The sequence below is a fragment of the Aphis gossypii genome, chromosome 1 (genome assembly GCF_020184175.1).
Source record: "Aphis gossypii isolate Hap1 chromosome 1, ASM2018417v2, whole genome shotgun sequence".
Lineage (NCBI taxonomy): Eukaryota > Metazoa > Arthropoda > Insecta > Hemiptera > Aphididae > Aphis > Aphis gossypii.
Window position 1 is genome coordinate 59,801,884 of NC_065530.1, and position 18,501 is coordinate 59,820,384.

At 28.9% G+C, this 18,501-nt stretch overlaps 3 protein-coding genes across 6 annotated transcripts in view; all 3 read right to left on the reverse strand.

The window, feature by feature from the left end:
• Positions 1-612: 612 nt before the first annotated feature.
• Positions 613-5,065, reverse strand: LOC114122046 (ubiquitin-conjugating enzyme E2-17 kDa). The gene is made up of 6 exons (XM_027984601.2): positions 4,674-5,065; positions 3,014-3,077; positions 1,628-1,659; positions 1,429-1,506; positions 1,264-1,369; positions 613-1,199 (listed from the first exon to the last, which is right to left on the reverse strand). The coding sequence occupies exons 1-6, from the start codon at positions 4,695-4,697 to the stop codon at positions 1,060-1,062; spliced, it is 444 nt and encodes a 147-aa protein (XP_027840402.1). The 5' UTR covers positions 4,698-5,065; the 3' UTR covers positions 613-1,059.
• Positions 5,066-7,828: 2,763 nt separating this feature from the next.
• On the reverse strand, positions 7,829-9,877 carry LOC114122045 (uncharacterized). Its single transcript, XM_027984600.2, has 5 exons — positions 9,452-9,877; positions 8,585-8,760; positions 8,313-8,510; positions 8,184-8,238; positions 7,829-8,090 (listed from the first exon to the last, which is right to left on the reverse strand). The coding sequence occupies exons 1-5, from the start codon at positions 9,522-9,524 to the stop codon at positions 7,993-7,995; spliced, it is 600 nt and encodes a 199-aa protein (XP_027840401.1). The 5' UTR covers positions 9,525-9,877; the 3' UTR covers positions 7,829-7,992.
• A 4,067-nt stretch (positions 9,878-13,944) lies between these two features.
• LOC114122033 (protein unc-13 homolog B) overlaps positions 13,945-18,501 on the reverse strand; it is a 162,891-nt gene continuing 158,334 nt past the window's right edge. For all 4 annotated transcript variants that reach the window (XM_050197491.1, XM_050197490.1, XM_050197489.1 and 1 more), the window contains 3 exons: positions 17,429-17,588; positions 17,234-17,360; positions 13,945-17,155 (listed from right to left, as the gene is read on the reverse strand). In XM_050197491.1, the coding sequence (XP_050053448.1) occupies positions 16,985-17,155; positions 17,234-17,360; positions 17,429-17,588 (458 nt within the window). In that variant the 3' untranslated portion in view covers positions 13,945-16,984. The remainder of the gene's footprint in view (positions 17,156-17,233; positions 17,361-17,428; positions 17,589-18,501) is intronic.

Below are 18,501 nucleotides of genomic sequence, written 5' to 3' on the forward strand. Positions count from 1 at the left end.
TTTTCAAATTTCATAACAAACAACTTAACAAAATAGGATGTTTCAATTCAGTACAAAAAAAAAAAAAAATTAATAATAATAATAGTTAATTGAATCAAATCAATTTTTAAAACCATTTAAAACTTATTGTTTATTTAATAAAACATTATTTTATTTGTTGTTCAGCATGTTAAAAGTATTAAAATAGTCAATATTATTTTGGCTAAATGTATTGTCAAAAAAATTGATGTAAATCAATTTCATATTAAACTCATTTAAAGTTTACGAATAACAGACCCATTGTTTGTAACTAGATGTATCATCTATAATTATCACAGCAATGGTAACAGTTTAGAATATCTGTGGTAAATTAAGAGTGTTTAATATTATATAAATTATAATTAATGAGCACTAAGAACCCGAATGTAGAAAATGAATTGAACCAATCTAATTAAATAAAAAATAATCATTTTATCTCACAGTTTAAGTATGCAATTATATGACGGTGATTAATAAAACATAGATAATTTAAATTAACCAAGGTATTTTAACTTGCATATAAACAAAATATTAAATTTGAAGTAAGTAGATTATTAACTATCAAAAAATGAGTTAAAAATATAATAAAATAAATAATAATGAAAAACTATATATATTTTAATTATTTATGGGTAGGTAAAAAGGCAGTTATAATTCGCCACCAGCACATGGTATATATTACACTTTTATCCCAAAAAAAAAAAAAAAAAAATATGCATTATTATTAAAGTTAACTACTAAAGAAACACCATGTTATTTTAAATTTGTTCTCTATATTATGAGACACTTACACATTCAATATTGAACTTTTTGACAAAGTGATAAGTAAAAAAAAAAAAGAATATGTATAGGCATTATAAATAAAATATTTTCCAAATCATACTAAAAGTATTTTCCATAAGGTGACCATATTTTTTATTTTACCAGATGAGTTGGAGATTGAAAGTGTATTATTGATCTTTTTGAAGTTGTACAGGGCAAAAAAAAAAGAATGTTAATCTGATAACAGGCTGGACAGGCAACATATTTTTGAAACAACCATCACATTGCATATTTGCGGGTCCATTCCCTGGCTAATTCGTTGTACTTTTCTCTGTCTGTTTTATATATCCTTGCTATCTCAGGAACAAGCGGATCATCTGGATTTGGATCACATAACAACGAGCAAATAGACAACAAAACTGAAAGCAAAGATTTTTAGTTAATAATAATGGAAGTAATAATTACTTAAGTAGTTGTTTTTACCTTTTGATATGGTCAATGCTGGTGACCATTGAGACCGTAGAATATCAAGACAAATGCTACCATTACTGTTTATGTTCGGATGATAAATTCTAGTAGTGAATGCAACCTAAATATTGAATATAAATGTCAATAAAAATTGATATTAATGGAATTAAATGCACTAACCTTTGGAGGTTTGAATGGATAATCCGTAGGAAAATGGATGGTTAAGAAAAACACGCCACCTTGATATGGACTATCCGGCTAAAAAAAAAAAAAAAGATTTTGAAATGTGAAATAAAGTACTTAAAAATTTGTTACCAAAATATATAAATAAATTTAGATACAATGTTTATAATAAAAAAAAAAATTTGTAATAACTTACTGGTCCCATAATTGTTGCTTGCCAATGAAATACTAAAATCAAAAACAAACATTATTTTAGTACACGGGTTAAATTTGTATTATATGCAACCCTTGTAATCGGGGTGATTTTTATTATTGAACAATATTCATTTTTCAAAACCTATTAACATTTTTGAATAAATATATTTTAGATTATTTCAAGTCGAAAAAAAATATTAAGCTTTTTCAATTTTTGTCTTCTTTATGTAAAATTAGAATGGAGGCCAGAACTCAGATATATCTAATACATTTTGTTACCCGAAACGTATTCTCCACATAAATTCTGTCAAATATGATTTCAGAAAATTTCTTTTCATTCCACAAGTCACAACGGTTTTTATTTCCTCATTTAGTAAAACTTTACAAACTTCCAATGTTCTGGGTATGTGCCTCTGTTTTCGGATCAATAAAATTATAACTATTATGATTAGCAGCCTTATTTTGGAATCCCTCTTGCTGCAAATTTTTGTAAGCTTTCCAAAGGTTAGGTTAGGTTAGGTTAGGTCAACCTAACCGGACCTAACCTAACCTGGTCTTACATATATATTTTTTTATCAAAGGTAACATTGTAGTTTTCTCATTTCCCAAAAAATATCATTATCATGAGCTAAATATGACAATTGTAGGAACAGTAATGGCACAGTAATAGTAGTAATAGTACAGCAAGGTGATAAATTTTATACAGCGTACTGGTGGGTCAAAAACAAACAAGTACTGCAATTATAAATATTTTTGAATTAAATTTGTATTTTATTTATAAAAATAAAAAATTCTAAATGTACCTATAAGTAAAATATAAGATTATATGCGTACATACATTACTTTTAACTTAAATTTATTTATTTAATTTAAATTTATTGAACAAAACAAAATCTCAAGAGAAGCATTTTATACATAAGCTACACTAAAACTTATGTTTAATTAATTGATAAAACCACAATATTGAGAAAAAAGGTTATAATAGATATTTAAGTTGTTTGAATAATGATTTATTAAGATTTTGTTGGTTAGTATTTTTATTTAACAAACTAACAAAACTAGTTAGGTAGTAAATGCATAAAATAAAATGAATGATACTGTATATAACTGGTTAGATTATTAGTAATCTAATTCTAATCGGTAAATTAATAACTAGTTTAAACTGAACATATTTACTATTCAGAAAATATCTTATACATTTTAACTAAAATTAATTTTTGTTCTATTAAATATTTAAATATATTTAACATGGGAGGCTTAAACAAAATGTTGAAGGGATATAATGTTAGACATTAATTTAAATTTGTTCTATATAGGATGATTTTTTTTTTTTTTATCAAAATTCAATAAAATCACTGTCATATTTAAACCAAAATTGTTTACTTACAATCATCGCCTACAGGTCCAGCGGAACATTGTGCTGGTGGGTCTCTACCTAAATCTTGGAGCTCCTGAAAACAATCATAACAATAAATACAACTGTTATACTTGTATTATGAATAATAAACTATAAATATAATATTAATGACAAATGAAAATATACCCAAGTTAAAATAATTAATTATTGTTATAAATCAAGATAATTGAAGTGTTATTTGACATTTAAAACCTTTTTATTTACTCATAAAGAGATAAAGCACTTAGATTAAACATAAAATATGAAACAATTTAGTTTAGTTGAACATTTGTATTAATAATAATATAATTAGGAATAAAGAATATAAAATGAAAAAAATTATAACAATAAGGTGGGAATAATGCATAAAAAGAACATTCCATGCACAAAAAAATAAAACTATTTTTTTCTTTTAGTATTTAAAATCTGTTTTAATATAATTAACACTGACTGTTTGGGGCAATTATTTATAGTCATGACATTAAGATATTGTTAATCAATAGTACCTAATTGTAAAATAAATAATGTTACATAAGTTTATGTGTCTATTAAATCGTAAAAGTGCATATCATGTATAAATTAAAAAATATGGTACAGTTTATAGCATACTCATGTTTCTAAAATTACCTTATCAATTTAGAGGCAAACATTTAAATTTAATGGATCAATTTAGAATATACTAATTCACTTACTCTTATAGGTATTTTGAGTTCAGAAGTTGAGTATTGCAATATATATAATTTAAGTAAAGGTAATATTTAGTTTTAGTGTAAAAATAAAAAAATATTTTGGTTGTATTTATAGACTATGATGAGTAATAATATGTTTGTGAGAAACTTTGTAACGAGTAAATATAATTTACTATAAAATGACTTAACCTAAGGCTTATCAGATATTCTACAAACAAGTTTTTTTTTTATAAATTTATAAGACAAATTCTAATAGAAATTATTAACAGACTTTCAACAGCTTGAGCTTGAAAGAAGAAAGTCAAAACTGTAACATAGGTTAATTGATTATCATTATTATAGACAAACAAAGGTACATTAGTTATAGGTAGTGTCACATAATAATTGGATTGCGTTCTATTTTTTGCTTTGTTAAATGTAATTAAACAATACAATTGGCGTTCTACGCAATTCCAACGTGGATTATATATATATAACTAAATAAAGAGAGATTGATGTTAGGAATGTATTACTACTACGACTGTTGTTAATCGATATCAGACCTTGAGATAAAAAAAGACAAACATAAAAAGTATATTAAACAGCGTTAAGTCATGCCCACGAGAGTGTGATTATCCGTACGCATCTCTAACATTAGGTCATCAGAAATGCAGAGCAACCGCATTGGAGTGGTATCGTGCGACCAAACCGACAGACACCGATTGATCATCAGCGGCCGACTGAAATTTTCTGTGTACACGGCCCGCGGATCAGGGGAAGACGTCTCTTCAAGGGAACAAAGGCGACGCCGAAATCGTCCCTAGAGAACAAATCTCGGGCACGATGCAAAAGGACATAGCCGCCATCGCCGTGCACACGCCGCCGCGACCGCACACCACGCTGATCGGGGGTGGGGGGAGGACGGAAAACGAACAAAAAAATGTACAATAATGGCACCAAGCGAACACGCTTTGACCGCTTACCTTATTGATACGTTTCAACGCCATTTTACGACGACTCTGTTATTGGTGGTATAATGTTCTCGTTGTTATTGCTCCTGTCGCCGTCGTCGTCGTCGTGTTTAGGAGTGTGCGGCGACTGCGAACACCGTGTCTCGTGTACGTGAAACGCGTTACGCCCGAACCACCGTGTGCTGTGAAAACGCGTACGCGCGCGAGACAGCCGACGACCGTAAATAATATTTTAATAATATCGCGGTGTCTATGTGGTGTGTATATTCACCGCCGCCGTCGTCGTCGTGTGTAGTGTGTTAGAGCTGGTGAGATTCGGTTCCACCAGCAGCGACGCGCACACGAATTATTCTACGCGTGTGTGTGTGTGTGTGTGAGTGTGTGCGTCAGTGGGTCCGCTTATTACACCACCGTCGTATGTGCGATTGTAGCGAGCGCGTGCGTGAGTGCGGGTTATCAGAATAGGATGGTCGTGCGGGGTCGTGCGTAGGGGAACGGAGCGCGGTATACAAGATGGCCGCCGACGGCCCGAAACGCTCGTGCGCGCACGCACGCACCCAGTGGCGGCGGCAGCGGCGGCGACCCGGACACGGTCGTTGTTCTCCGTCGTCATCTTGCCCGAACACGTTTACTTGTGACGGGGGACCTAGTGGCTCGTGGCCGTATTGCCGGCGTTTTCCCGACAACGACTGGTGCGGTCGCCCGGTGACGTATTCGCTTTTTCGGACGGCTGTCGTCCCGCCGCCACCGCTGGTAACCAACCGCCGCAGCTGTGCGGTCACGTGCGGTAACGAGTTTGATGGGCGACGCGACTCGTACGCGCTACCCGCGGCGGCTAGCGTCGTCGAAGCAGCTGCAGCAGCTGCTGCTGCAGTCGACAAGGAATTCCTTTATTTGGGCATGATGTACCTATATAAACGTCGTTTTTTAACGTCCTCTTATCACGTGGTTTTGGCTGGAATAGCAGTGTCCCCGCGGGATGAATTCTATATCTGTTTTTCGGCGGTGTCCCGTCGGACGTTATCACCGCTACCGATGCTGCACTGCTGCAGTGTTGCCGATCGCCGCTCGCCGGTCCAATGATATCTAAAAGTCGAAATGGCCGCGGCGGCTGGTATTTACTTCGTTTCGTTATAATAGTTTTTTTGTTATTATTATCGCCGTAGAACGATTAAAAAATGACACTCGAACACTCGATTAGATGTCTATTGTCCACGTTTTCTCTATACCGTGTTGTGTATGATGTGTTCTTACGAAATCAATGTTTTAACACCACTGGCCTGTCTGGCCTTCTTTTTAAAAAAAGTCCATGCATGTTTTGTTTAGTAACAAATAAAATAATTGCTAATATACATCCGTTACAAGTGTACTACGGCTCGCCAAAAGTCGTTTCGTTGTTCAATGTTCATTCTTCCGTCTAGTTTTCTCACGGAATACAGTGATTACACTTTTCTCAGATTTCCCCGTCGCGGTTGGCGTGTGAATTTTTTTTAAATGATCTATCAAAAACCGTTAGTCCGTATACAAATACACGATATTTCGTTTCGCCATCGTTTACTTGTTGTTCGCTTACGCTCGTCAATTCTTCAAGATTATAAATTTTGCCCGAGTCCGTTATAAAGTTTAAACATAGCATGTTATTGTCGGCGTTATTTATGGAACGATTAAAGTTGTTTATCGAATTTAATATGGTTCCGAAGTTCCATTTTAAAATAAGTAAAATTGTTATCGATTGCATAACTACAGATTTATTTTTGATAAAGTTACAGACCAAAATATCTAGTATTGATGTTTTATAATTGGGGCGTTGAACCTTTTTTGGGTCAAGTGTTAAATTTTTCCAATCATGCTTTTAAAGATTTTTCACAAAAAAAATTTTATTTTCTAAGGATATAGGTAAATAAGAATATTATGATTTTTAAACATAATTTATAAATAGCATAATTTTTGACCAACGTGTGCCGTTTGTTTGCCACTCCTGTTTTATAATATGCTGTAATAATAGTCAATTATGTCATACTGCTATTGATTTATATTAACTTTGGACAAATGTTTAAATCGAGCATAAGGAGTAGGTATAATGTTTATTATACCATATTTATTTTAAAATCCATTCATAAGTAGATACTTTAGTAATTGATTGTCATTTCAAGTCTATACAACTTAAAGCATATTTATAATTTATTCATATAAATTGTCAGTTGTCATTCCTAATGATATATTATTAGAACCAAATATTTGTCTAACTGTTCTGTAGTATAATATTAGGTATTAAAGATTTAAAATGAAAGTGTACATCTTTTTTTGTGATTGGTTGGATTTTTTTAACATAATCATTTTCTCTTTTAATACTAACTAAATATTTTTTTTTCACATATTTATTTTTATACAATCTGTATAAAATATATTTACAATAAGCACAATAAATATATTTTATACAGATTGTACAAAAATAAATAAATATGTGAAAAAAAAATATTATGTTAGTATTTAAAGAGAAAATGATTATGTTAAAACATAATATGACAAAAAATATGAACATTTTAATGTGCCTATGCAGAAATGTTGGATTGCTCTTCCAAATTAAGCTAATATGAAACATAGCTTTATATTATTAGGTACTGTTGCACATGGTTCAAAAGAACAATTGTTATTATTTCTAAAACTCTACGTAGTTTGCATTATACTGAAATATATTTTAATTACAATTTTTAAATATTACAATCAAAAAATATTCAATTATTATTCAATTTTAATTTCACAGTGTACTATTTGATATATTAATAAAAATTATTTCACAGGTAAATGATTAATAACATGTCCATTTAACTATGATGACAGATTTTAAAGTTTAGATAACATTTGTAGATTTTTAATCGTCTTAAGAAAAATTATATTAATAAATTAATAGTTGTATTTACAGAAAGAAAATATTAAATAGATACAAATAAAAAAGAAATTGGCAACAACAATAAAGAATACAATTTATGTTTCATATTTAGATAATTTCAATTAAACAGTTGCACTACATAAATGTATGTACAATGCACATATTATATTATATATTTAGAAAATCTTATAGAACCTATAATTAATAATTTGTTTAAGTAATATGAAAATTAATTTTCCTGATTAAAACTGATATACTAAAAAAAAAAAAATCAAAATATATATCAATTTATACAGTATAATAATATATAGAATGTAAAATATACTTTACAGAATATAATATAATATCTTGTATAAAAGTTACATTAGGTGCAATACATTTTTTTTAATGTATATAGTAAGTTACAGTCTATTGACAAAATAAGAACAACAAAAGAAATAACTATACTATGTGAAATTGTTGAATGGGATCTTGATAGTAGATGACAGATTCACTTTGACTGTTTTGTCCAAATATTTTTGTGTAACTTGTGTCATTAGCTATATAAGTGTACAATAAATAAATAAACAATATGATATAGGATAAAATCAATTCAGTGAAAATTTGATAAGATGACAAAATATATAACTTACAAAATACGTCATCTGAAAGTTCTTCAATTCCAATTGATTTGTCTCCTTTTGTAGCCTTTAAATATTTAAAAATTAAAAATTATGTACAAACATATATTTTATTAAAATAAGTAATAAAGATGATATTACCTCTCTATATTTTTGCAAATATAGTTTTAAGGGTTCTACATAATTGTCAAAACCTAAATTAGACATTGCATAAAGAATATCTTCTCCATTAATAGTTTTACGTTTTTCTTGGAAACATCTGTCACTAGCTTCACTGGTTATAAAACTTATAAATTCTGAAACACATTCTTGTACACATTCTCGAGCATCTTTTGCGATCTATTAACAACATTTAATATTATTACTTATTACTTGTTAGTGTGCAACATAGTATTGTTAATTTATAAACAAACCTTTCCGCCATCTGGTATAGATTTTTTCATAATTTTTGCAATATTTGCTATAGGGAGGAATCTATCTTGTTCTCGAAGCGGTTTGCCAAATTTAAGTTCATACACTTCTCCTTGATTTGATGAGTCATCTGTATTGTCTAATGTGACCATTTCCACACCATCTTGAGTATCTTGTCCTAAAAAGTTGCATAATATAACTGTTTGAAGTGAATGTATTTTAGTATTTTAATTAGTTTTGTCAAATTACAAGACATTTTGAGTAATTATGATACATAAATGTTATGGTTAAAATTTAAAATTACAAAGGTACATGTATGTTGATCATTTCATTTAAACTGGCTAAATAGCTAATCTAACTGGCTTAAAGAAATTTGTCTTGATAATAATTACAAAAATGGAATCGAAACATTATTGGAAATTGTTAGGTATGTTAACATTTTATCATAAATTACATCATTTTATTCAGTTTTTAATATTATATTGATTGATTCATATTCTGATTGACTTAAAGCATCAAAATTATATTTTTATAATTTTAAACTGATGAATATAAAAGGAAGAACAAGGTAGTTTGAGTTCTTTATATGTGGTCAGGAGTACTAACCGTCATAGGATTTGGGATACTAAATTACTAGATAATTAATATGTATGAAAATTGAATGTTCAAACATTTTAATTCTCATTGCACTGGGATTAATTAATTTGTATATAAATCAAACAAATAATCATCATAACTTTATATCAATTCAACCCCGTAGAAATTAGAAAGGTATAACATAAGTAATGATAAATTAACTCTTTTAAAGGTAACGTAAACAATGTCTGATTATAGTATTGTGATGAATATTTTTTAATAAACTTACTAACCTTGAGATAAGAAATTTTGATGGTCGTCTGTTAAAAATTCTTCGGTCAAATCATCGCTGTCACTGCTATTCATCGTGAAATCGAGGTAAGATTGGCTGGCCACCGCGAAATTCACTCGTTAATAAAAAAAAGTAAACAAATGTCTATTGTCTACCATACACCGAACCACAATGAACTAAATACGACGTACTCGGCCCGAATTCACCTACATGCAACTCAAAATGAATATCAATTAGAGTTAACTCCACGGCGCACGACGCTAACTACCTAAATAATAACTAACAAGCAAAGGAGTTATTGTTATGTTCAAAGTTTAGGTCACGAGATACAGCGCATAGTCACAGACAACAAAGTCAACAGTATGATCAGAGATAATGAGATAAGTACGTGGTTTTATAATAGGGAATTTCGATAACAGTAATAATATTGTATTACCTATTGTGTAATATCATTGATAAGAGTATTATGTCGCAAATCACATTCGGCAGTTAGGATAATACAATAATATTATTATTATTATAAAACATCCGTCTTGTTTACAACGTCCTTGGCATGCGTCGAGTTAACCCTTTGGCAGTGTTAGGGGTAAAAGACGCTACGTAGTAAGTGGGTAATGCAATTGGTTTTAAAGGGGCTTCAAGTAGGCAATTTAGTACGATGTTAATATTATAATAATATTATTTAACAAACCTAAATGTTTAAAATAAAAATATATACTAAATACATCGTCAGATGACTTGGTACTTACATTAGTACACGCACAAAAGTCGATTTATTAGGTATACTTGGTATACTTACAGTCACACAAAGACAACAGAACTTGAATATTGTGATATTATATTCATAAAATTATATCGATATACAAAATGGCATGCACACCGCAGAGGCGTGTCTAGGACCAAAATTTAGGACAGGCCTGGTTATAAAAATAATTTATATAGTCAACACATTTGTGTGCTTGTATAAATATAATTTTAAAATGCATATGTTGGGTATACTTAAAGGTTAAAAATCAGGGTAGGCCCGGGCTTAGATGCTTAGAAGAACCGATTATCTTAGGGCTGCGACGCGTTCTCTCGCTGAGCAGAATATAGATAAGAGTGACTTAAACTAGTGGACAAATGAAAAATGTTAAATCTTAGTAGTGTTCAAGGTCGTAGCCAGGGGGGGTTCAGGGTTCACCCCCCCCCCCCAAAAAAAATATTTTTCTGGCTACGGCCTTGGTAGTATTGGTCAATACCTACCGACAATACCACAAACACTAAACTTCATTATTGATAGTTCAATATTTATTGTTCGAGAAACAAGTTGGGCACTGATTTTGTTGTATATAATAACTTAGAATTTCAATTTTAGATTAAAAGTTCTAATTTAGAACCGTAAATCGTAGTCTATAATGACAGTTTTTCTAATGAACTGAGAGAAATTATTATAAAGTGACTCAAAATGTGTAAAGACAACGCAAGAAGTCAATTTATTCTTAAAACTTTTAGTAGAAGTAATATTAAAAGAAAAATAATATTTTTTTGAAGTTTGTCTTACAATATTATTACTTATTAATTTTATTGAAACTTGGATTATTATCTTTTTATTTAAAACAATGGTTTACATCAATTTTATCACATTTAGTTTTGAGTTGAGAGTAGTACACTTCATTATTATTTCTTTGTGTGTATAAAATTAAAACCATTAGTAGTTAGGTGGTTAAAGAAGGCCACATTTTTTAAATTTAAGTGTATCATATTTTTTATACAGCAATAACTGATAAGACGGTTAATTACGGTTTAAACTGGATGTCACACCAGAAAAACTTTAACTATGTATTGTCATTAAAAAAAAACATATTAATATTTAAAAAACATTAAAATAACATATTTTAAACTCAATAAACATTATTTTTTTTGCGTAAGTAATAACGGAAAAATATAAATGACACTGAACGGTTAGAGATCTCTTTTTAATTTGATGAACGTATTGATTTTGTAATGTGTTCTACTTGTCTGTCATTATAATTATGAAGCTTTTCAATTTTCAACTTCACTCTGTTTTTTTGATATGAAAGTGAATCTAATTGGTAATTTGAGGGCTCAATGGTAAAAATTCTTCCTTTTTTTTTGTTTTTTAATAATTTGGAAAAAAAGCTGGGCAAGTAGTTACCTTTGCTGTATATAAGGTTTATAATAGATCACTATTACGATTTACATCCATTACGGATGTGATGAATTTTAATTCAATGATATAATACGTACTTTCAGACTATATCATCAAGTACCTACATTTTGTAATTAGTTAAAAATATGATATTAAGTTAAAATATATGATTGTATTTAAGTATTTGTTTCTTCAGTTATGTATCTTTAATTCATCACTTTATGAGTTATAAAATGGAGGATGAGACATGGGTACGAGTCTTTCCCTTTTAAGAGGTGATAATGTATAGAAGATATTTATTATGTTTATTTTTTACTTACCTTTCGAACAACAACGGTCATCAGGACATCAGCTGTATCTTTTCTGACTTGGTGTAGTAGATATTAAATAATTAGAAGAGAAAGAGCTATATTGAAATATTATAATAAATAAATCGAAAGATAGAGTTACAAAAAATTACATTTATTACATTTATAAAAATCAACAGAAAAATAGAATATTTATTGGGAAAGTGTTAGGTGAGCAACTGAGCCCCGTGTTGATTGTCGTATCGATTTTTATAGGTGTTAATAGGCCGCCTTTTTAACCGAATTTGCAGATAGCGGTCTTAATCATTCCTGTGTATACTATTGTTATAATAATTTATGTTTGTACAGCTTCAAAGATTATGAATTTTCTTAAATCTAAAAATAACTTAATCAATAATAGTTATCTTATGTTAATTAATTTGGTGCAACTGTACAAATAATATTCTATTTAATTTTCATAAATCTAAATACAACTTAATCAATAATAATTATTGTTTGTGTAGCTGTACGGATAATATTTTTATTTAATTTTCTTACATTTAAACAATGATTTATCATAATGTATGTATCATTACAATTTTAGGATATGTTTTTGATGTAATTATATTATATAGCTTAAAAGTCATTTATTTTACTTTTAGTATTGTGATATGTTTTAATTTTTGCTGAGAAAATTGTATTTATTTTATTATTAGTATTTAATTACTATAATAATATATTTTATATTTATACCATTGAATATTATTGTTAATACAATGTTTTGAGTTAATACAGTGTGACCTTGATAACTAGAATCGGTTGGGGGTGAAAATGAATTTGAGTTATCAAAAATTCGATTTACAGAAAATATATAAAATATATATTATTGTAAGTCAGGGGCCAAGGCGTTTCTTTGAGTTAGCGAGAATTTGACTCATAGAGGTTCCACTGTACTACTTTACCGTAAAACTGTTTGTAGTATAAAGAGATAACATCTTAAAATTAGTATACATATTTTGAAAGTGTTATAGCTTATAGTAAAATGTATAATATAGATACTTAAAAGTCCTCACAAACAATGTATTTGAATTATAGCAATTTCAAACAATCATAAAACATGGAATGCCAATGAATTGCATATGCAATGCGCCGTCCTTGGTTTATTTGTTGTATTGTGTATTATATTATTATATATTAATATAATATTGTTGACGTCCGAAATTTGAAACTTAGCTAATACAACATTAAACGTGTTGTGGATTCATCACTAAAATGCTGTCTATATTATAGCTGCGATATAAAATGGTTTACCGAATAAAATATAAATCATTTAATGCACATAATATACGCGATTTGTCACCGTGGGTCTGTGCCACGCACCAAGTACAACGCGTTAAAATGATTTATCGTTTTGGTAACACGATCGAGTGGTTTTTTCCTTTTTTTTTGAACACCATTGTATGCAAATAAGTAATAACCTAGCTAATGTGATTTAATTTTCGGCCAGACATGCAAAATCGAGTTTTAACGCTCGTATTATTCACTTGTACCGTCCGAATGAATTATTATACGTACTTGCACGAAAAAGATAGATATTGCCGACCAACATTTATACATGCATCATATACAATATACACCTAAATGTATATAGTTGACTGTATAATCGCGTCTGACGGAATCTGCGCTGTAAATGTATACATTTATTTTTGTTTACGACTAATCTAGATTGAATACCACAATTAATTTTCGTGCAGAATCTCATTTTCCGCTTGTGTACCTAGGTATAATAGCCTGCACACTATGTAGAATATCACCTTATTAAGCACCAACTGCAAATTTTTAAATGCAGCTTTATTATTACATCATAATATCATATTATTATTTTTGTAACAATATTTATTTATGTTTAATAAAAACCTCAGTTTATTTTTAACAAGTAATGTAAGAACAATGTACAAATATCAAGTTTCCATTGTATTATGCACACGTTATATAATATTTATAATTATGTTTAAAAAGTATGAGAGATATGAATTTTAAAAAGGAATTCTTCAATAAATCAAAAATATATGTATGTATATTGTATATATATATACTATATAGTATAGTGGTAATAGTAAGGTAAAGTGGCAGACATTAGTAATGATAATAAGAATAATAAAAGTAATAATATAATTGGTATTGTAGGCGGTGACAGGCGCTGTTATTATCAGCATTATTATCGTTACCATGCCATACCGTTTATATAAATTAAAAATAACAAGGAGGACTTAAATTAGGAAGTATAGACAAAAAGCGCACTTTATTCAGCTTAAATATATAGATGATTAGGTATTATTGTTGATTTCATTTATCTTTACAAATCAAATATAACAATATTAATAACTTACTCGTTTTGAATGAAATCAAAAATAATAATATCAAGTATAAGACTAAGATAATAGAGGAGCATAGACAAGTTAATAATTTTTCATAGACACCGTTTGAAAATACACCGAAAAATTACGTTATGGGCAGTAACACAATAAATAGTTTCGGTTCAAACAATATAATTATCATATTGTCTTGCTTTTTTGTTTCATTTTTTTTTTTTTTTTATAAATGTTTGTATAGAAACCGAATTTGGTATATATATTATATATATAAAAAAAAAATGTTAAAAAATTATTATAAGTGCATAATTACAATAAAATATTAATACAAAAACAACACATTGCTTAATACGTTTACCCTGGTTAATCATAATGACGATATATAGTAAATGTTTGTTATAACAATCTAAAACCGAAGTTTAACAGATTCGACTAAAATATTCAACGTCTAGGTTATATATTATATAAAAAATAAAGGCCCCTATACTTGAACTTACAAACATGATTATAGCAATAAATTAATAGATTAATAGATATTATTAGCACAATACTAATACAATAATTATTTATAGCAACATAAAATAAGAAACGATAGATCGATATGTATGGTACGGTTGGTTAGGTATGGGAAATTAACATAATAAACATAACGAGTGTTTTGGATAAGAGTTTGGAAGGTAACTTTTGAAACAAAATCTCTTATAAAGTTTTCAACGTAGGCCACCTGCACATTATGTAGTTTACAATAGTTTTGCTAGCTTAAATAGTTAATTCATAATATACACATATTGTTATAGTAGGTATTAATAAATATTGGTTTTAAAATTAATTTACAATACAATTGATAAAAAATAATTTGAATATATCGATGTTTTATCACATTTTATTTTGTAAATAATATTCAACGATGCGTCGGGTTAAATATATTTTTTACAATACGAATACGAATTAATTATTGCTGTGAAAACAATATTACATGTGAAACCCTTTTGACCAATAATATAATTGGGTATTAGGACGGATATAATATAAATTATAACCTATTGAATAAAAAAATAGGTGTTTCCCAAAATTTTTTGAATATTATCAAGTGAATAATGCAAATTTGGAATAAGAGTAGGTATAAGAATGAGGCCTATTATTATTTGCCCCCTGACATTTTTTATGGTTTACATAAAGTTCGCCAGGAAGTTTTAAATGTTATATCTGTAAAATGCTCAATAGCCTAGAAAATCAATCAAGAACGAATAGTATTAAATTATTATAGTAAAAATACTTAAAGACACTAAGAAATGTAAAATTACAAGAAAATAACCGAGCGAATGGAATGAAAATAAGAATAATCAATCACTTAACACGAAATCAATGAAATGGATGCGTACTAGAAGAAAATAACATGATGTAATGGAAGACGTTATAAGTCAATATATATTGTATATATAACATGTGTATGGTATTTTAATACTATATTATTAGAGTTGCAAAAGTTCAAAGCATTTAAATAGGTATAGGTAGGTATATAGGTATTACGATTGATGTTTAAACATGTATATAGATTTTATGTTTAATGTTTCAATAAGCGTTTCACAATAAAATGACCGATATTTCGTATTATCAAGTCGTCGAGTCCAAGGAAATGTATATTACATAATACATACTTAAGTCAGAGTGTTAGAATAGACATGATTACCTGCAGAGTAATATAAAGAGATAAAAACGATAATGCGTTCCGCAATTACGCACCCAACCGGATGGTTATCGGTTTATGGATCGATTATATGATTTGGCTTAACCTGTCGCTGGTCAAAGGTTCCGGAGTAGAGGCCCGTTTGAAACAACAACAACTACAATAACAAAAACAATAACAATAACAGCAACAACATATTTTGTCGGAACTTTCGGAGAAAAAATGACGTCCCATCTCGTTATATAATATTATAGTTACGTCCAAAGTGCTAGGAATAGATAATAATATAAATAACATAATCCGCGGATGTTCGACGCAGGAATATCATTTTTGTATAAAAATATTGGTTTATTAAAAACAACAGAGCGCATTTAATACGTATTGTAGGTAGGTAGTTTTCGGTAATGCGGAATGGCGCACCTGTATATATCGTGTCCCTCTTTATACAGTAGAATTTTAATTTACCTAAATATTGTACTGTGAATTTAGAACAACAAATGTTTAAATATTAAAATACTCAAAGCCACCTTAAAATTAGTGGTGTTCACCCTATTCCATCCAGACGCCCTGGCATTCTGGGTATCTAACTACCACACAGAAAGTTTTACAATCATTACAACCAACACTGCAGTGTACTAAATTGAATAATTAATTTTTAATTTGAGAATGGTCCCGTTGATTTGTTTAAAACTCAAAATGTTGGTCAATTTTTAATGTGTTTTTTTTTTCTTTAAGAATTTATAGCTATGAACGTATATAATTTTTTACATGAAAAATGAATATGAAAAAGACCAACGTTATTTGTTTTTGCTTTGAAATGAATACTATCACCTTTCCGACTATAGTGCAGTAATTGCAACAAGAACTTTCATTGTTTCTAAGCCCTCGTTAAGTTATTACTATTCACAACTCTTGATCGATTTTCATTTTTTTTTTTTTTGTAACATTTTGAAGTTAATTTATTATTTTAACTAGTCTTAATTTTATTGTTTTCAATGGAAGACTACTGGCGATAAAAACCCGTGTCGATTTTTGTTTACGACCCTTGTATGGACGACTGGTCTTCCTGTCTGGTTTCCGACTTGAGCTTCACGAATTCTTTAGCTACGTCGTCGTTATACCTCTGCGAAAGTATCCGTAAAATTGTCCATCCAGTCTCGTTCATTTGTATTCTCCTGCCGAGGCCTAACCATTCGCCGGTACGGACCTTAACGAGTAAATAAAAATAGTCAGATGAAACAGTAAAAATAGTTTTTTTTTGTAATTGCTTTTTATTATTAATTACCATTATTGGAACATGTCGCATCTGTAAAACTGCTACGCCAACGAGCCGATCTTCCCGAGCAAAACAATAGTCTTTCACGCAAAAATGCAATTCGTAACATTCTAAATCTTCGATGGCGCTAATCGAACTGTGAAAAAAATAATAACGATTACTGTAAAAATCGAATTTCATTTGATGTCGACTAAATATACTTACAAAACGAACGCTTCGTTGTACCTAGGGCTCCAACTACCCGACTTACTCTTCGTCGACTGTTTTCTTTTCTTGTCCGCTAGTCTCGGTCCAATGAGGTTTACCTCGACAAACGGGCGGAACATACCAGTTGTTGGCCATACCAGTGTATTAGCTGCAACCACTGTTATACAGTAACACAAACAACATTATAGTACTATAGTGAACATAAAATAAACTTATAATATGAAAAATAAGGCTCTGCAAAATATGTATAAAAATAATGCAGATATCGATATTAATAAAATATTTAAAATATAACATATTTTAATGTACTTGATAAAAGCTTATTAGATAAGCAACATTTCTCCTAATGAGTTTTCTAGCACCTGTCTATTGATAATATAATGAAAGAACAAAAGTTAATTATTATGTTTATTACTTAATTATATAATTTTCATAAAAATAAACAGTAGACTTTATGCATTTAGGTAGGTATAATATTATTATGTTCTGGTGCGTTGATTCATTTTAAAGAAATAATTATGTTTGAAATTTACTATTATGAATATTACTCCAGTTTGTGCATAATAGTTAGGTATATTCGATATAAGTATCTACAAAACAAAAGTTGTTTAATGATGCCCATAACTTCAAAAAATATAGCTATTATATGTGACAGCTTTATTAAATAAAACTACCTTAATAATAATGTGTTATTATTATTAAAATAGATGTACATAGTAAAGTTAGTGTATGAATAGCCAAATAATTAATAGATGGTTAACATGATGTAATTTGGCTCATTTTAAGGATGGTTACTGTGATTTTTTTTTTATTAATTAGTAGATATTTATAATTAAATAACTGTACTTATAGTTTACTTGTGGATTTTTATGAAAATAAGTATTTATATATAGATATATAATATATATTATATAGTACAGTAAAAGTTCGATGTATTTATGATGCAAATACATAATATTATAATTTAAATTTTTTAATAAATAGTTACTTTATTGAAATAAAATACGATTTTATTAGATGCAAGTGAAAAATGAAATGAATACGATTTTATATATTCTCGTGAATCAAAC

Bases quoted from the DNA above. Each gene is read 5' to 3' on its own strand.
- LOC114122046 (XM_027984601.2), bottom strand. From the start codon at position 4,697: ATGGCGTTGAAACGTATCAATAAG. The intron at 1,507-1,627 runs GTAAGTTATTAC...TTTTTTTTTTAG, and splicing joins AAGCAACAATTATGGGACCA to CCGGATAGTCCATATCAAGG. The intron at 1,200-1,263 runs GTAAAAACAACT...CTTTGCTTTCAG, and splicing joins AGCATTGACCATATCAAAAG to TTTTGTTGTCTATTTGCTCG.
- LOC114122045 (XM_027984600.2), bottom strand. From the start codon at position 9,524: ATGAATAGCAGTGACAGCGATGATTTGACCGAAGAATTTTTAACAGAC. The intron at 8,511-8,584 runs GTTTGTTTATAA...TGTTGTTAATAG, and splicing joins CTATACCAGATGGCGGAAAG to ATCGCAAAAGATGCTCGAGA. The intron at 8,239-8,312 runs GTAATATCATCT...AAATATTTAAAG, and splicing joins ATTTGCAAAAATATAGAGAG to GCTACAAAAGGAGACAAATC.